Raw genomic sequence first — 22,050 nt, forward strand, 5'->3', positions numbered from 1 at the left:
TCAACATTTTTACTGTGCAACATTTACTGAAATAAGTTCAATTCGTGTTTTTATTTAAATTAATTTCAGTAATAGATCTGGACACTTGAAATATTGAAAACAAAAAGTGGTTAAAAAGCAAATTGGAGTCTGTGGAGCCAAGCCGTTTAGCAGTCGTTTACGTGTTTTATCCATTCACAAAAAATACTGGTAAAATAATTTTTCTTTATAATAATTTTACGAAAGAATGACTTGTCTTTATTGCAGTCCTGTATGAAAATGTGTGTTTGTTTACATTGTAAGTGAAAAAAAATGTTGATTAGTTTATAAGGTGGCATATAATTTATGGTCTCATATAATATTTTTCATTGAATCTCAATTTGCGCTAATTTTTTAGTCTAATACTAACTTTAATCTATTTATTTCAGGTTAGTAATGTCTGATAGCACTAGTAAAGGCAAATCATACAAAAAGTGCATCAAATGCGGTGCCGATGAAAGAAAAGCTACGTCGTATAAAAAATTCATTGTGTCTGATTCTTTAGCCAATCAAATAAACCAAGTTTTGAATCTAAATAGTGCACTCGGTGATTACATCTGCAAATCTTGTTATACAACGTTTCAATTTTTAAACCCAAAACCAAAGGAACAACAGGATTCATCGCAACAAGAACAATGTTCACAAAGTACACAAACTGATAGTCAAGGTTCAGGACCGATTACTTTGTCACAATCTTCTAGCAATGTCTCAGAGTTCGTACTTGAAGAGTATCCTAAAGAAGAAGAAGAGTGTATAGAATTGCCATTTCCTCGTCCTATTTCGACACATAAATATTGCTTCTTATGTGGAAAATCAACTATTATTGTCAATGTACCCTTTAATGCTCGCAAACAAGTCTTTACATCCAAGAAAATATTTATTCCTGATGGCAACCGGTGTTGTTCTACCCATTTAATAAAAAAACGCTTTTTTGAAGATGAAATAAATAATATTCAAGTATATACACATTATAGTTCAATTAAAAAATCAGACGTCATAAAGCTTCTTGAAAACTTGAGAGTTGATATAGACAAAGAACTAACAGACAAAATTGGCGAGTGCTCTCTATCCGAAGAGCGTTTACTTATTTTTACTGGCTTAACTTGGGAAAATATTATTATGCTACGTGATATGATGACGTCACTGAGAAATACGGAATCGAGAAATATAATTCAAGCATTGGTCGTATTTCTTTTTAAATTACGATCAGGAAACTCAAACAACACAATTGCAGCTGTACTTGGACTTGAGCGCCCTCAACAAGTATCGGATTTTTCTGCATCGATTTTAAGTTCTTTTGAGAAAGATGTTTTGCCATCTCGTTTTGGAATTCAAGCTGCTAATCGACAACATTTAATCGACCAAACCGCGCCGGTTGCCAAAATATTGTATGATATTCGGGGCGATCAGCTAGGTCTCGTATGTGATGGCACATATCTCCGTCACGAGAAAAGCAGTAATAATGAATATCAAAGAAAATCATACTCTGGACAAAAAAAAGCTCCTCTGTGTAAACCTTTTACAATTTGCACTACCAATGGCTACATCATAGACATACTCGGCCCGTACTATGCAACTGACAACGATGCTAAAATTCTTGAGAGTATTCTCAATGACCCAAATGGATTGATAACGCTTTTGCAGGAAGGAGATAAATTTTTTTTGGATAGAGGGTTCCGCGACGTTATACAAAAACTGTCAAACCTTCAATTTCAAGCACTGATGCCTGCATTAAAGGGAAAAAGGAAGCAACTCACAAGTATAGAAGCCAATGAGTCACGTATGGTTACAATGGTTCGTTGGGTTGTCGAAGCTGTACATGGTGTAATAAGCCAAAAGTATAAACTTCTGCATAATCAGTTCGATAACAAGATGATTCCCAACGCAGCTCTATATTGTAAGATAGCGGGTTTTTTGATAAACACATTTGGAAAGAGATACGTTTCCGAAGTTTCAAGTAAAAACGAAATAATTGCACAAATCAACAAAATAAAAAGTTTAGAGAATACGTTGCTTCAAGAATGTGAAGAAAATAGATGGGGTAGGCGGAAAACTTTATTTCAACCACTCCAGTCCAATGATGTTTTAGATTTCCCCGAAATGACAAAACAAGATTTAATAACTTTCTTCACAGGTACATATCAACTGAAACAATCAATTTCATATTTGGCCGAGTTAATTACTGAAGATAATAAAGTGGATCTACAGTTCTTGAAAGAAACTGCAGACATAATTAAAATTCAAGTTCGTTCGAGACATATAAAGGCTAAAACATACAACTGTTACATTCACTATCAGCCTCATTCAATTGGTACCAGTGGAATCAAACGCCATTATTGCGATTGCGCAAATGGTGCCAGAACAATAGGATGTTGCTCACATGTAGCCGCTATCATCTACTACTTATCAAATGCAAGATATCTAGCTAAAATTGTAAATCCAGCAAAAATACTAACAAACATATTTGATTCCAATGTTATACCTGTTATAAATGAAGACAGTGATGAAGATTGAATGCAAAAACGATATTAAACTATTGCAACAGGGCCATTTCGCTCCCTACAAAAAATATAAGTAAGTACTTTTTTTAATGTTAGCAATGGAAAACTTTTTTCAACATAGGTTATTAAATTAAGTTAAAAATTTTAGATTACGAGGTCAAACAATTATTTCGACGTAACTCTCCAATGCTCAATCAATAGTGTCCAAATAGTGTTCCGTCATCATCTAGTATAACATAGAACAATGTCCAAGTGGCTTGGTCCCGGCTAGGATTTGTAACAGTTTCTAGCATCGGCGTCGACTGTATATTCAATTTATGTATTATAATATTATGTATATTGTTGCACTTATGTAAATATCTTCAATAAATATCTTTTTTAAAATACTGTTATAACTAATACGTACTATTAAGTGGGTTCTATAATATTATTATAGAATGTATTCATTATGTATATCGTTTATAAATATACAGGGTGTTTCATTAATAATTAGAAATATTTTAATAGTAGATTCTTGGGCTCAAAAGATTAAGATCCAATAACCAAATACCCAAATCACTTAAATAAAATGTGGCTAGTTACAAGGTGTTTTATTAATCAATTAAAAAATTATATTTGTACCCAGTACTTTAAGATTGTTTGACATATCCTTGTCATATTTGGCAGCAAGTGTAGGTACTATACACCCTACTAAATTATGTTAAACAAATGTTTCAGGCTACTACCAGAGGCGTACGACAGGGGAGAATGATTGGTTGACCCTTCCTAAATTCTACGTCACTGGCGGAATTGCTATTTTAGTGCAATTTTTCGATTCTCCAATACTTTGTATGAAAATAATATATTCTTAATTCGTAACGATAAAATCGTTAGTTTTCGAGATATCTGAAGTTAAAATGAAACGCAGAGTTTTTTTGAGTAATGCATTATATCCCTTCGGTTTTAACTTCAAAAATCTCTTAAACTAATGATTTTATCGTTAAGAATGAAGAATATATTATTTACATAGAAGGTATTGAACAATCTAAAAATTATGCTAAATGCGCAAAATTTTTTTTCTGATTTTTAATACTGGATTTTCTTCAAAAAATACCCGAAAAAAGCGAAAAAATGCGGTTTTTCATTTCTAAAGGTACGTTTCACCAATTTTAAAAATCTGAAAAATTTCAGGGTGAAAGATTGTGCAAAAATACACATTATAATTGATTTTCGTAAAAACGAGTGTCTTAGTTTTTTTTTTCAGACTTATTTAAAAGTTTAAAATTGTTCTAAAAATTCGAATTTCCCGCCAAAAATTAAAAAAAAAATTTTTTCATATAGATCTTTTTTAAACTTACAAATTTTTTAAATAAAGTTTTTGGCTAGCTCTCGATGCGGCTGAGATAAAAAATAAAAACATAAAAAGCTTAATTAGGCTCTAGGGGGGTCACGTGACCACCTAGGGGGTTAAAAATTTCAGAAAGTGATATCCTCTATATGTGCTAAAAAGTGGCCTATATGGAATTCGAATCGGCTTGGGGGCACTTTTCACCATCTTACCCGGCTAGGCCCTTTACTTTTATATAATAATTGCATATCATATCAATATTTTGAGCAACATATAATTTGTCTCCTTCATTGACAGTAGATATGAAATATACGTCAATTTGACAATTTCAATTGACAATGAATTTATTTAAGAAAGTATTTCTCCGCTATTCGCACACGATCGTTTCTCGTATCCCCTCCAAGTACTTGCATACCGCGAATACGCTGTTATAACTTTGTTGTTGTTTTATATATGACTTGAATCAATAATAATTTTGATGCTGTTGTCTATTTCAATTTCAAGTTACAAATTACACGATCTTGTACATTTTGTAGGATGAAATCTTCGAAGACGGTGTCATGAACGGAAAAACTTTCCCTAGCGGAAAATTCGCAGGTAGTCTCAGGAAATACCTTTTTAAGGAACACCTTGGTATACTTGAGAAACAAACTAGCCAGTTTTTAAATATAGATGTGACCGATCCAGTCATCGATTCCTTTTATAAAGACGTTTGGTACAAAACCGCAGAGTTGAACACCGAATTCTACGAAAAAGTCTTCCATTGTTTACCTACCGATAGTGTCGAGACGTTTGCTGATTTAACAAAGAATCGTGAGGGAAAACCGCTGTGGGTGAATGAGTTTTCCAGATCTGATAAAATGTTGGAAAGTATACAGGTAAGTGTATTCGATTCACTTGACAAATATTTCCCAGAGTGTTCTGCTTTAAGTGCAGTCTCCCAATCGCAGGTTGGACATCATCAACGTCTACGGCTGTTTTGAAGAGTTATATTCAACTGCATTTAAACCAGTACCTTAAAGATTTCAAACATGACACTCTCCTTACTATACTCCCTCCTCCTCTTATCTTTTCCTGTATAATCTTAGCATTTTATATCGCTATATGCGATATAAAAGCTAGACTAAAGCTAGATTTTCACAGTTGATTCCTGTGAGTGTGTAGAGAAACATACTGCGGTCGGTCAGGCGACACGTAGAACAGGGGTTACTGAGAGGATATCAAAGTTGCTTTCCTACGAAGGTAATTAAATCCATTTACTAAGTCTGAAAATCAGTACACACATTCTAAATTAAATATAAATAAAAGTTATTATAGTCGGTCAGCTGTATGACGGGACAGAGCCGGTCGGTCGGCCCCAATAGTCGATTGAGGAAATGAAGCATTTTGGCTCGCAATTTTTGAAGTTATACTTCTTTACGCTCGATATGAGGGTGAATTTTTATATTTTAAAACCTACGATTCCGGCGCATGCGCATTATAACTTTGTTCTGATTGGATGTTCAAATGACATGTCAAAAATTATTCAATACGTCGGCTATGGCAAAGCTGTGGTTTGATTATTTATGGTTGTTGCGTTTTGAAATTTGTGTGAAAAGAAACAACAAACAAAAGTTAGTTAATAGTTACACTGCCTTTTTAAATAGTTTTCATATATATTTTTGGACTTTTGGACTATTTTGGACAAGGACTCATTCTAATTTGGTAAAATCATATTGTAATTATACATTTGGATTAGGTTGGAATAAATTTATTTTCTCAAGAATGGGGATTTTAGAGAGAAATCCGAAATTAGGTCCGATTTTTATTTTTAAATTATGATTTTTTGGCGTAGATTTATTTATCTAGTAGGTATGTAATGCTTTGATTTACATGCTTAATTTGATTAGCAACAAAAGTTCTACCAATCTTCATCTAATATATTGTTTTCTTACTGTCTTGTTATATTTTAATATTTTCTTCCACAAAAATCAAACTACATAATTTGATTTAAATTCAGAATAACTGTCAAACATTAAAACGTTCAGTTGACCTATTTTTCCGCATGACAAATAATGAGTAATTGGATGAGTGAGTCTAGGCTTCGACTACGAATCAAAACGTCCCCAAATTCGCGGGTTCGAATCCCGATGCAAGTTTTTATTCTTTTATGCATTTTATGATTATATATAATTTTTATTATAAGTATATTTATTATATAATTTTTCTTTTTTCAGAAAATGCGTATTTAAAATTTTTGCCAACAATTATTATCGTTCAGAAATCATTTTTTCTTTGTGGCATTTTTCAATGTGTTTGTGTGCGTTTTATTCTTTTATTTTTTTAAATTTTTGGTATTGTCTTAATAACAATTTTTGGAAAGTAGTAAGTATTAAAATTAGTTTAATATTTAAATAAAATATAAATAAACTGTATAAAGTACATTATATCAATTTCGTTAAAATCACATAATATGTAATAGAAGTATAACTTCTTACGTGCGTACAAAAGTACACACACACATTCTTTTTTTCGTCCAGCATGGATTTACTTTCATGGAAATTTTCACAGAAGGTAGGGAATAGTCCAAGGATCATTTTCTATATCATGCCGCTATCATACGCTAAAACCTTGGGGGTGGTAGCCTCCCCATCTCGGGGATGGGAATTTTTTATTACATTTTAACCATGTAATTCGATGGAAAAAGTGATTCTAAGAAAAAAATGTTTTTTACATTTTCTTCGTAAAACTAATATTTTTCGAGTTATTCGCGTTTGAAATAACAGTTTTTCGACGAAAAAAGAGTTTTTTAGAGGGTTTTTTGAGAATAATGCCTCGAAAAATATGCAATTAGTCAAAAAAAAACTGTAGATATTGAAATAGTATCTAGTAACACAAACCAAATTCTTTTCCAATAATATCTTTAAGACCAATACAAACCGAGATACGGCATGTTAAAGGTTAGGTTTTTTTGTCAAATGTATAATTTGAAATATTCAAAGCCAAATAATGGGAAAAATTTGCATTTTTCGAGGAAAACTTAAATAATCTTTTTTCAAGTATACAATTAGACCTTTCAAAAAATAATAATAAAGTTTCTAGCATGAAAATTAAGCGACTTAGAATCAAAAAAATGTCCGTACCTGCTTTTCTCTACGAAAAAATCAGTGAAAACAACCACCTAACTACCTTCCTAATTCAAAATTGGTTTTCACCTTTCTGTAGTTCCTTTTATATTTATATTATCAGTACAATCAAGGAGTTTGACCTATTTAAAATGCCTAATTTTGGAAAAATTGGAGTTTAAAGAAAAATTGATTTTTTGCAATTTTTTATTTTTCACCTTTTACTTCAAAATACCTCCGAAAATACTGAAGATACGAAAAAAATTATAAACTACTAAATTGTAGCTTTTTTAATGATTAAAATTACCATGTACATAGATTTTCATTACAGTGAATAGTTAGCCAGATATAGCTGTTTAAAACCTCTATTTACCAGCAAACACCCCCTTATTCGAGCCCTTTAAACCCACCCCAATTAGAAACTAAGGGATCTTACGAAATTAAGTTTACACAGTCTTATAGCTCTTTAAAAATCCTACAAAATCATTTTTGAAGAAACTTTTTAACGCCAAAAATATATAGAATATTTTTCGAGGTATTCTCAAAAAACCCTCTAAAAAAGTCGATTTTTTCGTTGAAAACCTAACCTTTACCAAGCCGTATCTCGGTTTGTATTGGTCTTAAAGATATTATTGGAAAAGAATTTGGTTTGTGTTACTAAAAGATACAATTTTGATATCTACAGTTTTTTTGACTAAATACATATTTTTCGAGGCATTATTCTCAAAAAAACCCTCTAGAAAAATATTAGTTTTAGGAAAAAAATGTAAAAAACATTTTTTTCTTAGAATCACTTTTTCCATCGAATTACATGGTTAAAATGTAATAAAAAATTCCCACCCCCGAGATGGGGTGGCAACCACCCCCAAGGTTTTAGCGTATGATAGCGGCATGATATAGAAAATGATCCTTGGACTATTCCCTACCTTCTGTGAAAATTTCAAGTAAATCCATGCTGGACGAAAAAATTGCGAGCCAAAATGCTTCATTTCCTCAATCGACTATTGGGGCCGACCGACCGGCTCTGTTCCGTCATAAAGCTGACCGACTATAATAACTTTAATTTATATTTAATTTAGAATGTGTGTACTGATTTTCAGCCTTAGTAAGTGGATTTAATTACCTTCGTAGGAAAGCACCTTTGATACCCTCTCAGTAACCCCTGTTCTACATTTCGCTTGACCGACCGCAGTATGTTTCTCTACACGCTCACAGTAATCAACTGTGAAAAATCATCATCATCATCATCAATGGTGCTACAGCCCTATGAAAGAGCCTCGACCTTCCCAAGTCTATTACGCCAGTCAGTCCTATCCATTGCCAACCGTTGCCAGTTTGCTGCGCCTATTTTTCTCCCATCCTCATCTACACCATCTTTCCATCTAAGTTTTGGCCTACCCCTATTTCTACTTCCCACAGGTTGTGACATAAGGATTCTTCTAGGAGGGTTGTTATGCTGTGATCTTGCTAGATGTCCTGCATATCTTAGTCGTCCTATTCTTATAAGAGATACTACGTCTGTTCCACCAAATATATGTTTATATCTGTGGTATACCTCGTAGTTGTGCCTCCTCCTCCAAATACCATTTTCACAGATGCCACCGAATATGCCTCTCAGGATCCTTCGTTAAAATATAAGTAGAAGGTTTTCATCTGCCTTGGAGATGGTCCATGTCTCCGATCCATATGTCAACACTGGTTGTATAAGGGTTTTGTATATGGTTATTTTTGTTTTTTGACTAAGTTTCTGCTTCTCATATGTCTACTCAGTCCAAAATAGCATTTGTTCGCTAGGATTATCCTTCGCTTGATTTCTTCTGTCATGACGTTTTCCTTGGTGATCAGGGAGTCTAAGTATGTGAATTTGTCCACCACTTCAAAGGTAGAGTTATCAACAGAGAATTGGTGACCGATGTTTCTGGCTCTATTGTTGGGTGTTGATGCCACCATCTTAGTTTTCTCCACGTTTACTGTCAGGCCCATATTTTTGAGGCATTTGAGAAGGTGGTATACATTTCTTCTAGTTTGCGTGTTGTGCCTCTGACCGCCTTTTCCAGAGCTATGTTGAAGAGGAGACACGCCAGCGCATCTCCCTGTCGCAGCCCAATATTCGTTTCAAACGCCTGTGATTGTTTGCCCTGTATTTCGACTTTGCAAATGACTTTACGCATTGTAGCCTTAACCAATCTTATCAATTTGTCAGGGATGTGGAATTCATCCATGGCTTCATACAATTTATTTCTTAGGACACTATCATAGGCCGATTTAAAATCTACGAAAAGATGGTATGTGTCGATATTGAATTCATTGGTTTTTTCCAGTATTTGTCTTAGCACAAAGATCTGGTCTGTTGTTGATCGACCAGGCCTAAAACCACTTTGATATTCTCCATGAAGCTCCTCTGAATATGCACTTAGGCGACCATATAAGATGCTCGAAAATATTTTGTAAGCTGTATTAAGGAGGGTTATTCCCCTATAGTTTCTACATTCCAATTGATCACCCTTTTTGTGTAGCGGGCAAACGATTCCAAGACACCACTCTTCCGGAATTTGTTCCTCATTCCAGGCTCTTAGTATTATTTTATATATTTGATTAGTCAGGGTAGCACCTCCATATTTAATAAGTTCCGCGGATATACCATCACTTCCTGGAGATTTATTATTTCTTAGGTGTTTTATTACATCTCGTACTTCTTGAATTGATGGAGACTCTAATGGTGTATTGTTGGTTGCTCTCGGGTTCGGTTGATTTGGATCTTCTACTTCACTGTGAAAAATCTAGCTTTAGTAAATTCAAAGAGATTTTTCAGCGCTGCCTCTTGGTCTATTATTACGCGTCCGAGATTGTAATAATCTTATTATTTTAATTGTGTTTATTATTTCGTTTTCTTTGCCCATTTCTCTCAATACTTTCGTGTTTGTTTTCTTCTGTGCCCATTCTATTCTAAGCATCATTTTGTAACACCACATTTCAAATGACTATAGCTTATTTATGTGTTCTAGCTTCAGTGTCCACCTTTTAAGTCCATATTTTAGTATCGAAAACACGTAACATCTCAAAGCTCTTACTCTCAGTTCTAATCTAAGATCTTGATTGCAGAAAATGTTTCTTATTTTTACAAGCGCATTTCTTGCTATTTCTATTCTGGTCCTTATTTCGTTTGTTTGATTACAATTTTCTGAAATGCAGGTTCCATTATTTGTATTTTTCAACTTTTTCTTTTGGTACATTTTCCAAATGTAGGTTGTATATTTGTTTTCTTTGTTATTATGATATATTTAGTATTTTTATATTAATTTTTAGTCCATATTTTTCACAAAAACTGCTTGTCTGGTTTAGTAGTAGTTTAAATTGTTCAACAGAGTTTGCAATAATTACTGTGTCATCTGCATATCTTATTATTAATACTATGTACTTCCGTTAGTTATTATTCCTTCATTTTGAGATAAAATACAATTTTCTGTGAACTATAAATAGGACGCTCGCCTATAATGGGTTAAATATTAAACATTTTTACCCTATACCCAACTCTTACCCTATATTACATAATATATCTTCGCAAAGTCTACCAAAAATGGAATAAATCCAAGTTTTGCCAAGCAAATCTATACCATTTGAAAGTCTTGTTCAGGCGTCAGTTTATGCATGATGAAGTCGTCCCAAATCAACTGTCACTTGAAGCTGCCACTGGAACTGAAAGCAATGTTGTTAACTAAAATTCTGTATCTTTAAAAAACGTGATCAATAATCATTTCTGATCATTATACCATAAACATACAGTAGGAAAAATGAAAGAATACCCATGAACCAACATAATATAAAACACGCTCTATTTTCCTGTCACCGTGTCATACAAAAAATTGGCCAGCGCAAGTACATGTTATATGTAATAATTATTATTACATATACTTGCGCTGGGCAATTTTCTTTGTGACACGGTGACAGGAAAATACAGCGTGTTTTATATGTTCTTTCATGGGTATTCTTTCATTTTTCTGACTGTACATATTATATTAACATAGACTGATCACTCGATATAGTAAAGTGACGACACCATCTTTTTTTGCATTGTTCGTTATGTGTCTCTCTTACATGAAGTTAGTATTCGCTCCGTGCATGACTGACGCGACACCTAGCGCCTTCACACTGGATCTTACAGTTTGACGTTAAGCATTATGATAAATAGACAACATCTATTTATCATTTTTGATAAAATTCGTTATACAATGACATTAGAAAGATAGCTCCAATATTGTCATATTTCGCCGATACTTACGCTGCTGACATCGTTACAAGGTACCCCCCCCCCCCCCCCCCGCACTATGGTTACGCACGGAGCGAATGGCAGCTCCTCTTTCTGGCGGGGGAAAAAGTGGAGTTTCAAAGCACTAGATATAGACAGATCGAACAATCGCAACAGATGCTGCCATGTACAGTCTATGCATTATACTCACCTACATAAAGATAGACAATTTATTTTATTTTTTTGTTGGGTTTTAGGGCCACATTGTATTACTGCCTTTAAATTTCCTCAAAAACGAGTACCTCCAACCGGCCGTCAGCTCTGCAGAGGGATGGATGCCCACGTCATTGTGGACTTGACCAATACCGAAATTTTTAATTTTTGTTTTTGTCAAAGTGACTAAAAACACTTGCCAGATATTTATATCAACTTTAATATTTTTGTTGTGATTTTAAAAGTCAAAAACATTTACTGTTAGGAATATTTGCCTTAAAATGTACTAGAATCAGTTAGAAATTCGCTTAAGAGTCTAATTTTTTGAGATTTTATATAAAAAAAAAATTACATCAATCAACGGGCTCGATAGAGCACCAAAAATGTTACAAGCGGATCGGTACGCACCCGATGAAATGTAGTTGTATGTAAAAAGCGACTCTGTCGTCGACTTTACATAGTAACAAGGCATTTAGTCAACACATACACTACACACAACACCACACTGCATACAGGGTTAACCACAAAAGATCCAGATAGGTCGTGGTGGAATCCTTGTATGATACATTACTCAATAAATACTCAACCTCTTTTTATAGACAATAATTGTACAGAAATTACTTTTTATACACGTAGACCAAGAATTGAGAAGAATGTACTCAATTTTTCTGTTATGTATTATAATAATATATAACAGGAATATTTTTAGCATTGTTTTAGTATATCCAATTTTATAAGTTTCCTGCGGAAACATAAGATATTAGCCCGTTGATATTTTTTTATATATAGCATTTTACCAAAGTGATACTCATAATTTCTTTTTTACTCATCATATTATGGTCAATCCGTCATTGCGAGGTATTTTTTAATCCGTTAGCAATGTTTCTGGCCCCACGTTGTACCCCCAATTTGAGGATTGCTATTTTTTGTTGGGTTTACCTTTTCGTATTTAGAAATATATTTACTATATTGAGGTTCTTTTAATAATTTTGTCGATACTCGATCATTAATGCCTAATGCATAGGACTACGTGTAGCACTACGTAAACAGAGATTTTAGTATTCAATAAAAAGTAAGAACTCCGTAATAATCTCGTCAATCCCCATAAGTAGGTTGTCTACATTTTATTTCATAGTAATTTTGAATTTTAGGGTTTTTTTCAAATTTTTGGTGGTTATACTGTAAGTCACCGATAAAACTTGATGAACAACTAAAGGATGAATACTTTGTTGTACTGTGAACGTAATTCTGATGTTCATATGATTCTAAATAGTTCTTTTTATTGTGTCCATATATTTTGTTTTTGAAAGGAAGTTTGACATGGTTAAAATATGTGGTAAAACAACGTCATCAGTTAGCATGCCTGTGATATCAATGTTCCTATTTGGTGATTCGATGGACATGGGTCTAAACCCCTAGTCAGACAAATTTTTTGTTTTTTAATTACTTTATGTTTAGGCTTTCCTCTGACTATAAACTGACTAATGCATCAAACCTTTTTTATTCGAATATCTTCCAAAGTTCAAATGTATATTTTGTAATTTTTTTAAAAAATTGGAATACTTTCACTAAGAAATTGAAACAATTACAAAGCTTTTGATTTATATACATTTTCATAGCCTCCCGAATTGGGATTACCAGCCCCCTTTCAATACTTGTATAGTTCAAACCAAACCCTTTTTTGTGTGTCATAGTTTATCAAATTCTCTGTAACACATAAGTTGAAGTGACAGAAAACAAGGTACGTCCTTGATTATACACATTTATTACATTTATTCTAGTTGTTGATAGATGGCGCTATAATCGGAAAAAATTATTTACCTACTTTCTATACGACTGTAATCTATACAATCTATGCGACTATACAAATCAAAGAATAGAACTTTTTATAAATACAATAAACACTATTCATCTGTTTTTATACCAAATTGTAATAAAAGTATTATAAACCCCCTCTGTGGCTCAGTGGTAAGAGCGCCTACCTTTGGATCGAAAGGTCCGAATGGTCGTGAGTTCGAATCTCCAGGTCGAATTCCAGGGTCAGGGATTTTTCGTTTATTATAAATTAATAAATGTAGTTTCTGTCGTTGTGGGATCGGTACTCACCGGAGGGACCGCAGACGTTCGGATACAATTAGCGTCTCTTTGCAAAGACAATGACGTCGACTTTGCAAAGTAACAAGACACTTACTCAACACACACATTACACATGACACTAGGTACCTGATTGCAAAAATTCACCGTACCTACCATGCCAATGGCCATTACTTGTCGAGGCATTAGAAAAAAAGTTTTATAATGCAATAACCTTTTCATAGTTGGCTGATTACGATTCTGACAACTGTCACATTTAACTAAAATCTCATGCAATGATTCGCGACATTCTTGAAATCATATATGACGTCAAAATTGCACTGAAAGAAGGGTTTGGTTTGCGGTGTTCAGGCGGGACTCCATGATGCTGTTGCCTTTTTCTGACTTACTTATGCATATAGAAGCTCCATAAAGACACGGGTTCATCTTCCAGTTGACTAGATTCAATGAGGTGGCATTTGGCCTATTCCACTGCAACCTTTGTGATCCTCTATCTCTAGAATACATTCTCGAGCAAGGGCGGATCCATGATAATGATATCTTTTGAATGACATTGAAAAGTGTGTGAAAAGTGCCTTAAAACTTACTTTTTTAACCCTAATTTTTAAAAAGTTTACCACAGACCCCCTCAAATCGCTGCTGGATCCGCCTTTGGCCTGATTTTTTTTAAAAGGTCTAATAGCTTTGAGAGTGTACCTTCCATGAAAACACTGCCAATGGCTTTTCTTCGCCTAATGCAAAAAACCTCACATTTGCCAGACTGTCACTCTAGCACCAAATGTGCTCTGCTGTTTCTTCCTCTAGGTGAGAGAATCTGCACAGGTCATCATCTGCCAATCCCATCAGCTTCAACTGTCTATTCAGCTTACAGTCAACTACCCTAATAACACCAAACATTCCATGTATGTTCCTAGAATGTAGGTACACACAGGATATTGAAAACATTCCTGGAGTGTCCTCAAAAGCACAAGAACGTCCCCTAACTGTTCCAGGAAAGTCCTCTGTCAGCATTTTAAACATTCCCTGAATGTCTTATTGGAACATTCCATGAATGTCTACGAATGTTCTTTGGACATTCACAGTATATTTTTTAGACATTGCCTGGATATAGTCGCTGATGTGACATAATACCTCCGATTTGTTTTTTCGTGAGTTTTGTAAGAGAGACTAAAAACTTGTTTTACAGTCACCTCCTGTTTTCATATGATATTTTTTGACATGTTTTGTAGTAAATTCAACTATCTATTTACTACAAAACATGTCAAAATTTACATGTGAAAACAGGAGATGACCCTACAAATGGTTTTTCGTCTCATACAAAATTCATGAAAAAGCAGATAGGAGGTATTGTCACATCACCGAGGATATAGCAGAAGTATATGTGGCCATACCAAATAATACATCCTTGATAAATATAAACATTTTTATTGCACAAAATCTTGTCATATATTTTTTCCATAATCATCACTAGGCTGGGTGATGATTCATTGTGTTGAATTGTACATTACAATTACAATCTGGTCATAACTGACCAATGAGCAATTTTAATTTAACCTAAATTACTATGCACTGTTCCTTAAAATGAAGAGCTTACCCCACAGCGTCCCTTATCTAATCTAACAAGATCGTGCACTATTCTAACATACACAGGCACACAAGCACTATGCTCTGCTTTTCACTATCACCTATCACTCAAACAAGTACAAAAGGCTTTATCCTCTTCAATCTTCTAGTTTGCCCAGTAGTATTGAGGGGCTGGATTTCCTCAATATTCTCGTACTTATGAAGTTGTTGCTCGTGTTGTTCCTGCCATCTTCTTGATGATTATATCTAGGTCCCATTCCTAGGTCCTTATGGAGATCACTGTTTGTCACATACCAAGGAGCATCTACAATATTTCTCAGTATTTTGTTCTGGAATCTTTATATAATTTTTATATTACTTGGTCTATCCATAGGCCCATAGTGGGCATCCATAAATCCATACAGGTCTTAATATTTGTTTATAAAGTAATAACTTATTATGCATCGACAATGTGGAGTTTCTTCCAATTAGCCAATACACTTTTTATATCCTTCTTTTGCCTTTCATAGCCACAAGGCTATACGTTTCCTTCCTGGTTTTTTTGTAGACCACTTTCAGCTGATTCTAAAAAAAATAAAATGAATGGTAAGTTTTCTATTCTTTACAATTAAAAATCAAAAGAAATAGGTACTATTTACAGGTAATAATATGCATAAATAATTCGTTTCATAAAGAATAAAGAAAATTTGAAAACGGATTTTATAATACTTACATAATTGTTTAAACAAAAGAGATCCAGCCAGAGCAAAACTAACAGACAGAACAGCAAAAAAAGCCACTAATTTCCATTTTCTCAATATTCTTTACCTATGCGTTTTCCAATCAGAAATTTTTAGGTTATCATGAAATGTGATGACCACGCGACCTTACATAGATACACGCGCGGCAAATTTGAAAATGAACGCAAATTGAATAGTAAATGGCCTCTCTTAAAATATAGGACATTAGTATGTTCATAGAATGTCTTGTGGTAACATTCCACCAATAATTTAATCAGATGTTCACCGAATGTTCCTTGAATGTTCAGGACATTCAAATATTAATAGAACTCTGATAGTACATTCGTAGAATCTTTTGTGTTGTAGATGTGACCATGTTCTTGTCTTTGCTTATTAGGTCTGCTTTAAATTTTGGCGAAAGGAGTCGACACACCCGACGGAATTATCTCCTATAGGGTCAGGTATATACACTATAAGTATTTTTTTATTATTTATTCAGATTCATTTTTGAAAATACTGATATACGTAACATAGTTTATATAACTCATTTGTTGGTCTACCTTAAATCCTATACCTACATTCTGAAATTTTTTATATATACATACTTAATATATACATGGTCGGTCTTGACGGTCCAGTTAGCTGGGGCTCAGTCGATCGACAAGTTTAGTGGATTTGCGATTTGCGGTCGCTGGTTCGAGCCTCAGCTAGGTCATGAAATTTATAAAAGGCCAACGCCGTAGTATAAAACTCAATAGAGTCTACGGCTTGGTCTGGAATAAACTGGCGTCTGATCGACCTATGGAGGAGCGGTACGGGAAGGGATAAGGGCTTCCGGCTTGGTGATACTCCTCCATAGATCCCTACCGAAGGGCGTTGACGCCTAAGAACGGTGTATACATACATATATACATATTTTTATACAAATATTTTATATTTTAAATACAATCAGGTCAATTTTGGTACCATTCACTCTTTTATGTGACTTGGTACTCTGTTATACATGTTATTAGTTGTTGTGTAATTTAATATTGAATGTAAAGTATACTGCTACATAGGTTGCAGGAGAATCGGCTTTCTCCAAACACTGCCAAACAATGGGATATACTCACATCACCAAAGTTACTTCATTATCAGTGTTGCCAATGTCCGGATAATTATCCGATTTTCGGATAATTTCATGGACCATCAGATAATTTTCGGATTGAACAATTTTTTGGATAATTTCGGATAATTCAAGGTATTATTTGTTATGCTTTTTATTTCAATAAACAGATTTCTATTAACCTTACAACATACAAATACGTTTTCTCGCCATTGCCATTATTTGTCATCTTCTACAGTGATATGGGGGAGAGGGGATATGACATACGGTTAAGTAGATGGGCATGGACTCGATTCCATTGACAAAAACGCACTATCCAATATGGCGGAACAACTCTTTTGTAGTATACTCTGTTCCATATAAAATATATAATTATAAAATTATATTGTATTATATAAATATATGAATAATAATTAATTAATAACATAATATTCCATAATAAAACATAAAAACCTGCTCGTCGCCATATTGGATATGACATTGTGTCAAGTCAAGGTCATCGACCAATGTACAAATGTCAACTGTCAATGTCAATTATGCCATTTAAATAGAATCGGATAATTTCGGATATTTGGCTCACAACATTCGGATAATTTTTATTTTTGCATTGGCAACACTGTTCATTATAGTCGAAAGTCGATAGACAAGACTCACGTGTTGGTGATCGCAAGGATACATCAAGACTTCTCTATCGATTTTCCAACCAAGCCAATCCAAACCAAACTCTATGCAGCTGTCAAAAATCTAATAATGGCCGTCTCGTGCTAAAATTTGACATGTATGCTTAAAAAATATTAGGTCAAAACGGCAAACAAGTGTATGTTCTCAAAAAAAATTGATAGTGTGTAAAAAATGTTTTATTATCAGCTAAGTACTTTCAACACATAACGTGCCATCATCAGAGCTTCCTAAAAGGACATTTAAGATAAGATTTTTTATAAAAAGAAAAATTGAAAATCTTACGTCCTCTTATAAAACCTTCATAGAAGAGCAATTGCTAAACGACACAATAAAAAACATAGATTCTGGGCAAAAGCCACAGATATCGGGTATAACAACCCCTTAAAATGAATAAATTCGTGAACAGCTGAGGAGGACTGTCATTCATTAAAATGATAAAGAAGGAACCGCAATCTTATGCGACATCTACATTCGTAAATAATAATTAAAAAGTAATTAAAATTGAAAATGACTAAAAAGACATGTATTTATGATTAAATGAATTTTAAGTTAAGATACTAAATTTTAAAGTTAAATTTTCAAAAAATTATTGTTATTAATATTGAAGTGAAATGTTAACGTGTATATAAGTTACTAAAATTCTTTTAAAAACAAAACTGTTATACTTTGACCAAATGTGGAAGAAGGTAGATGAAATCAAACCTAGGAGAAATCTCATTTGATAAGTTCAGAGTTCTAAAACTGTTATTTTATAAATTAACAACCTTATATATTTATAAAATAAAAGTTTTCGAACTCTGAACTTATCAAATGAGATTTCTCCTAGGTTTGATTTCAACTTCTTCCACACTTGGTCAAACTATAACAGTTTTGGTTTTAAAAGAATTTTAATAACTTATATACAGTTGAGTCCGCGAATCTTTACCCGTGCGTCATCATTTAAAGCATACGAAATAAGTCGGAAATTGAAATTTACTAAACGCAACAGCAAGTCACAACTGTACACGTTAACATTTCACTTCAATATTAATAATAGTAATTTTTTGAAAATTTAACTTTAAAATTTAGTATCTTAACTTAAAATTAATTTAACCTATACATGGCTTTTTGGTCATTTTCAATTTTAATTAATTTTTAATTATTATTTACGAATATAGAGGTCGCATAAGATTGTGGTTCCTTCTTTATCATATTAATGAATGACAGTCCTCCTCAGCTGTTCGCGTGGGCTCAAAATGGTTTGACTCAGCCATGTTGTCTTTTTTAATATATAAAAGAATTTAGATGTGAATTTATTCATTTTAAGGGGTTCTTATACCCGATATCTGTGGCTTTTGCCCAGTATCCATGTATTTTATTGTGTCGTTTAGCAATAATTACTCTTCTATGAAGGTTTTATAAGAGGACATAAGTTTTTCAATCTTTCTTTTTATAAAAAATCTTATCTTAAATGTCCTTTTAGGAAGCTCTGATGATGGCACGTTATGTGTTGAAAGTACTTAGCTGATAATAAAACATGTTTTACACACTATCAATTTTTTTGAGAACATACACTTGTTTGCCGTTTTGACCTACTTAGAAGTGTGTACATAGTCCAGAAAGCCACTGCGCATCCGCTAGGAAAAATATTCTAATTCGGATTTTTTGCACAATCTTACTCAAAAAGGACTCCTTTTAACAAATTTGCATGTTGCCAGGACCAAAAGGTGGTCAAAAATTTTTTAAACGTTTTTTTTTTTTGTTTTTTTTTTCTAAAATTATTTTTTTTGCATGGAAAAAAGTTTTTTAGGTTTTTTGGATTATTCCAAACAGAAAAGGTCTTTAGTGACTTTTCTCTAAAAATGATAGTTTTTGACATATAAGCGATTAAAAATTGAAAAATTGCGAAATCGGCCATTTTTAACCCTCAAAAACTATGTGAAAAACTGAAAATTTGAATGTTGCCAAGGCAGGTAGATATTCTTTAAACATCGATTAATGAAACCCCGAAGAGTTTTTTGCAATACAATATTCAGAACTCCTTTGTTTTTTAATTGCTAGTCAAGCGTACGCGACACTATTTTCCACCGACAGTATGGTGCAAATGAAAGGAATAAATTCGTTATTTCGTAAACCGGCAACTCTAAGGAAAAATCCCGAAACAGGTCGATTTTTATTTTTAAGTTATGATATTGTGGCATATATGGTATACTAGTGACGTCATCCGTCTGGGCGTGTTGACGTAATCGATGATTTTTTTAAATGAGAATAGGTGTCGTGTGGTAGCTCATTTGAAAGGTTCTTCAATTCTCTATTCAGTAATGTAAACATTTACATAATTATTTATACAGCGTGTCCTTCTACTTCTTTTTTTGTCAAATAATTTAATTTAATAAAAAATTTTTGGGCACCCTGTACAAATAATTATGTAATTGTTTATATTACTGAATAGAGAATTAAAGAACCTTTCAAATGAGCTGGCACATGACCCCTATTCTCATTTAAAAAAATCATCGATTACGTCATCACGTCCAGATGGATGACGTCACTAGTATACCATATATGCCACAATATCGTAACTTAAAAATAAAAATCGACCTGTTTCGGGATTTTAGTCGCCGGTTTAGGAAATTACGAATTTATTCCTTTCATTTGTACCATACTGTCGGTGGAAAATAGTGTCGCGCACGCTTGATTAGCAATTAAAAAACAAAGGAGTTTTGAATATTGTGTTGCAAAAAACTCTTCGGGATTTCATCAATCGATGTTTAAAGAATATCTACGTGCCTTGGCAACATTCAAATTTTCAGTTTTTCACATAGTTTTTGAGAGTTAAAAATGGCCGATTTCGCAATTTTTCAATTTTTAATCGCTTATATGTCAAAAACTATCATTTTTAGAGAAAAGTCACTAAAGACCTTTTCTGTTTGGAATAATCCAAAAAACCTAAAAAACTTTTTTCCATGCAAAAAAAATAATTTTAGAAAAAAAAAACAAAAAAAAACGTTTAAAAAATGTTTGACCACCTTTTGGTCCTGGCAACATGCAAATTTGTTAAAAGGAGTCCTTTTTGAGTAAGATTGTGCAAAAAATCCGAATTAGAATATTTTTCCTAGCGGATCCGCAGTGGCTTTCTGGACTAACAAGTCTTACAGTCTTTTCCAATTTAAAAACATTAGACTTTCTAGAACTAATGTTTTTTTGAGATCGCAGCGCCCTAGATTGCGAAAGAGGTTACTTATCAGACCACCAGAAAATAGCCAGAATGATCACCATAGGCACCAAAAGAAAAAGAAGAAAGAATCAGACCAGCACATTCGTGGAGTATAACGCCAAGAAAAACGACCAACGACCACTAAAAGACAATGTTACATTTTTCTAATGGTTGAGGCGGATTTTAGAGATGACACATACTCATGCAACCTATGTATCAGTATATAATTGTTGCAACGTCTTAATACTATTTTTGCTTTTATTTTTTTATTTTATTACCAAAGGAAATCGTTGACGTCCATAAAATGGATGGTTTATGTACTCATAGCTTGACTATGCAATCGTACTTCAGAAACGGTGAAACTTATATTATTGTACTCAATATAAAAACTTATTGTCAGTGTTTTATTTTATTTCCTGTGCCTTTCCTACTTACGATATCCCTTAAGAGTTTAGACAAAGAAGAAGGGAAACCTTAACAGGAGTTTGTGGGTGCGGAGTTCAAAATGGGGATCTATACGCGAAAAGTAAAACGATACGGAAGATTGTAATGGCTTCTCATTGGCTAAGCAAAGAATGACGACAGGAAACAAGAGGACAAGGGTCATAATATACAGGGTGTTCCCGAAAATAGTGCGTTCCTTTAAGGCATGGATATAATACACAATGTAGAACAAAAAAATCCTATAAAATTTTTTTTCTAAAGTTAACCGTTTCGAAAAAAAAATACATCGTTCTACATATAAGCGAACTTTTATTTTCATAAAATTAACTATTCTGACATCACTGTACAAGAACTGTTTGTCTTCTTCTTCTTCTTTTTATATAGACATTACTCTGTCTGTTTTTCAATGTGCCTCCCAGGGGCGGCTTTACCTATTGTGCAGGGTGTGCGGTGCACACGGGCGCCGGGATGTTGGGGGCGCCAAAGAGCGGGTCCTTTACTTTGTTTTTCAACATAAAATATGCTTTAAAACGATTAATGAAAAATTACATTGGATGCTACTACACCTTTGGATGTTTTAAATTACTTGTATACAAACAAATTACTTTCAGTGTTCCCAAATTTGTTCACTGCTCTTAGAATTTACCCCACACTGCCAGTAGCGCACAGTGAAAGATCATTTTCTAAATTAAAAATTATTAAAAATAAATTATCTAAGGTCAACACTGTCGCAAAGTCGATTGACAAATTTATCACTCATAGTAAGTATTGAACACGAAATAAAAATTGAAGTCTTCTTCTTCTTCTTATTTTTGTATAGA

General features: G+C 33.4%; 1 protein-coding gene across 6 annotated transcripts in view; it reads left to right on the top strand.

Annotated features, from left to right (window-relative positions):
• LOC114328626 (phospholipase D2) overlaps positions 1 to 21,184 on the top strand; it is a 96,494-nt gene extending 75,310 nt beyond the window's left edge. For 4 of the 6 annotated variants that reach the window (XR_007701085.1, XR_007695774.1, XR_007695766.1 and 1 more), the window contains 3 exons: positions 4,383 to 4,724; positions 11,454 to 16,942; positions 17,541 to 21,184. Coding sequence is in view for 1 of the 6 variants with exons in the window: in XM_028277571.2 (XP_028133372.1) it covers positions 4,383 to 4,724; positions 11,454 to 11,555 (444 nt within the window). In the remaining 5 variants the exon portion in view is untranslated. Of the gene's footprint in view, positions 1 to 4,382; positions 4,725 to 11,453 lie in introns of all 6 variants that reach the window. The other 2 variants (XR_007695768.1, XM_028277571.2) reach the window with 2 other exon arrangements.
• The last annotated feature ends 866 nt before the right edge of the window (positions 21,185 to 22,050 follow it).

The sequence above is a fragment of the Diabrotica virgifera genome, chromosome 1, assembly GCF_917563875.1.
Source record: "Diabrotica virgifera virgifera chromosome 1, PGI_DIABVI_V3a".
NCBI classification, from domain to species: Eukaryota; Metazoa; Arthropoda; class Insecta; order Coleoptera; family Chrysomelidae; genus Diabrotica; species Diabrotica virgifera.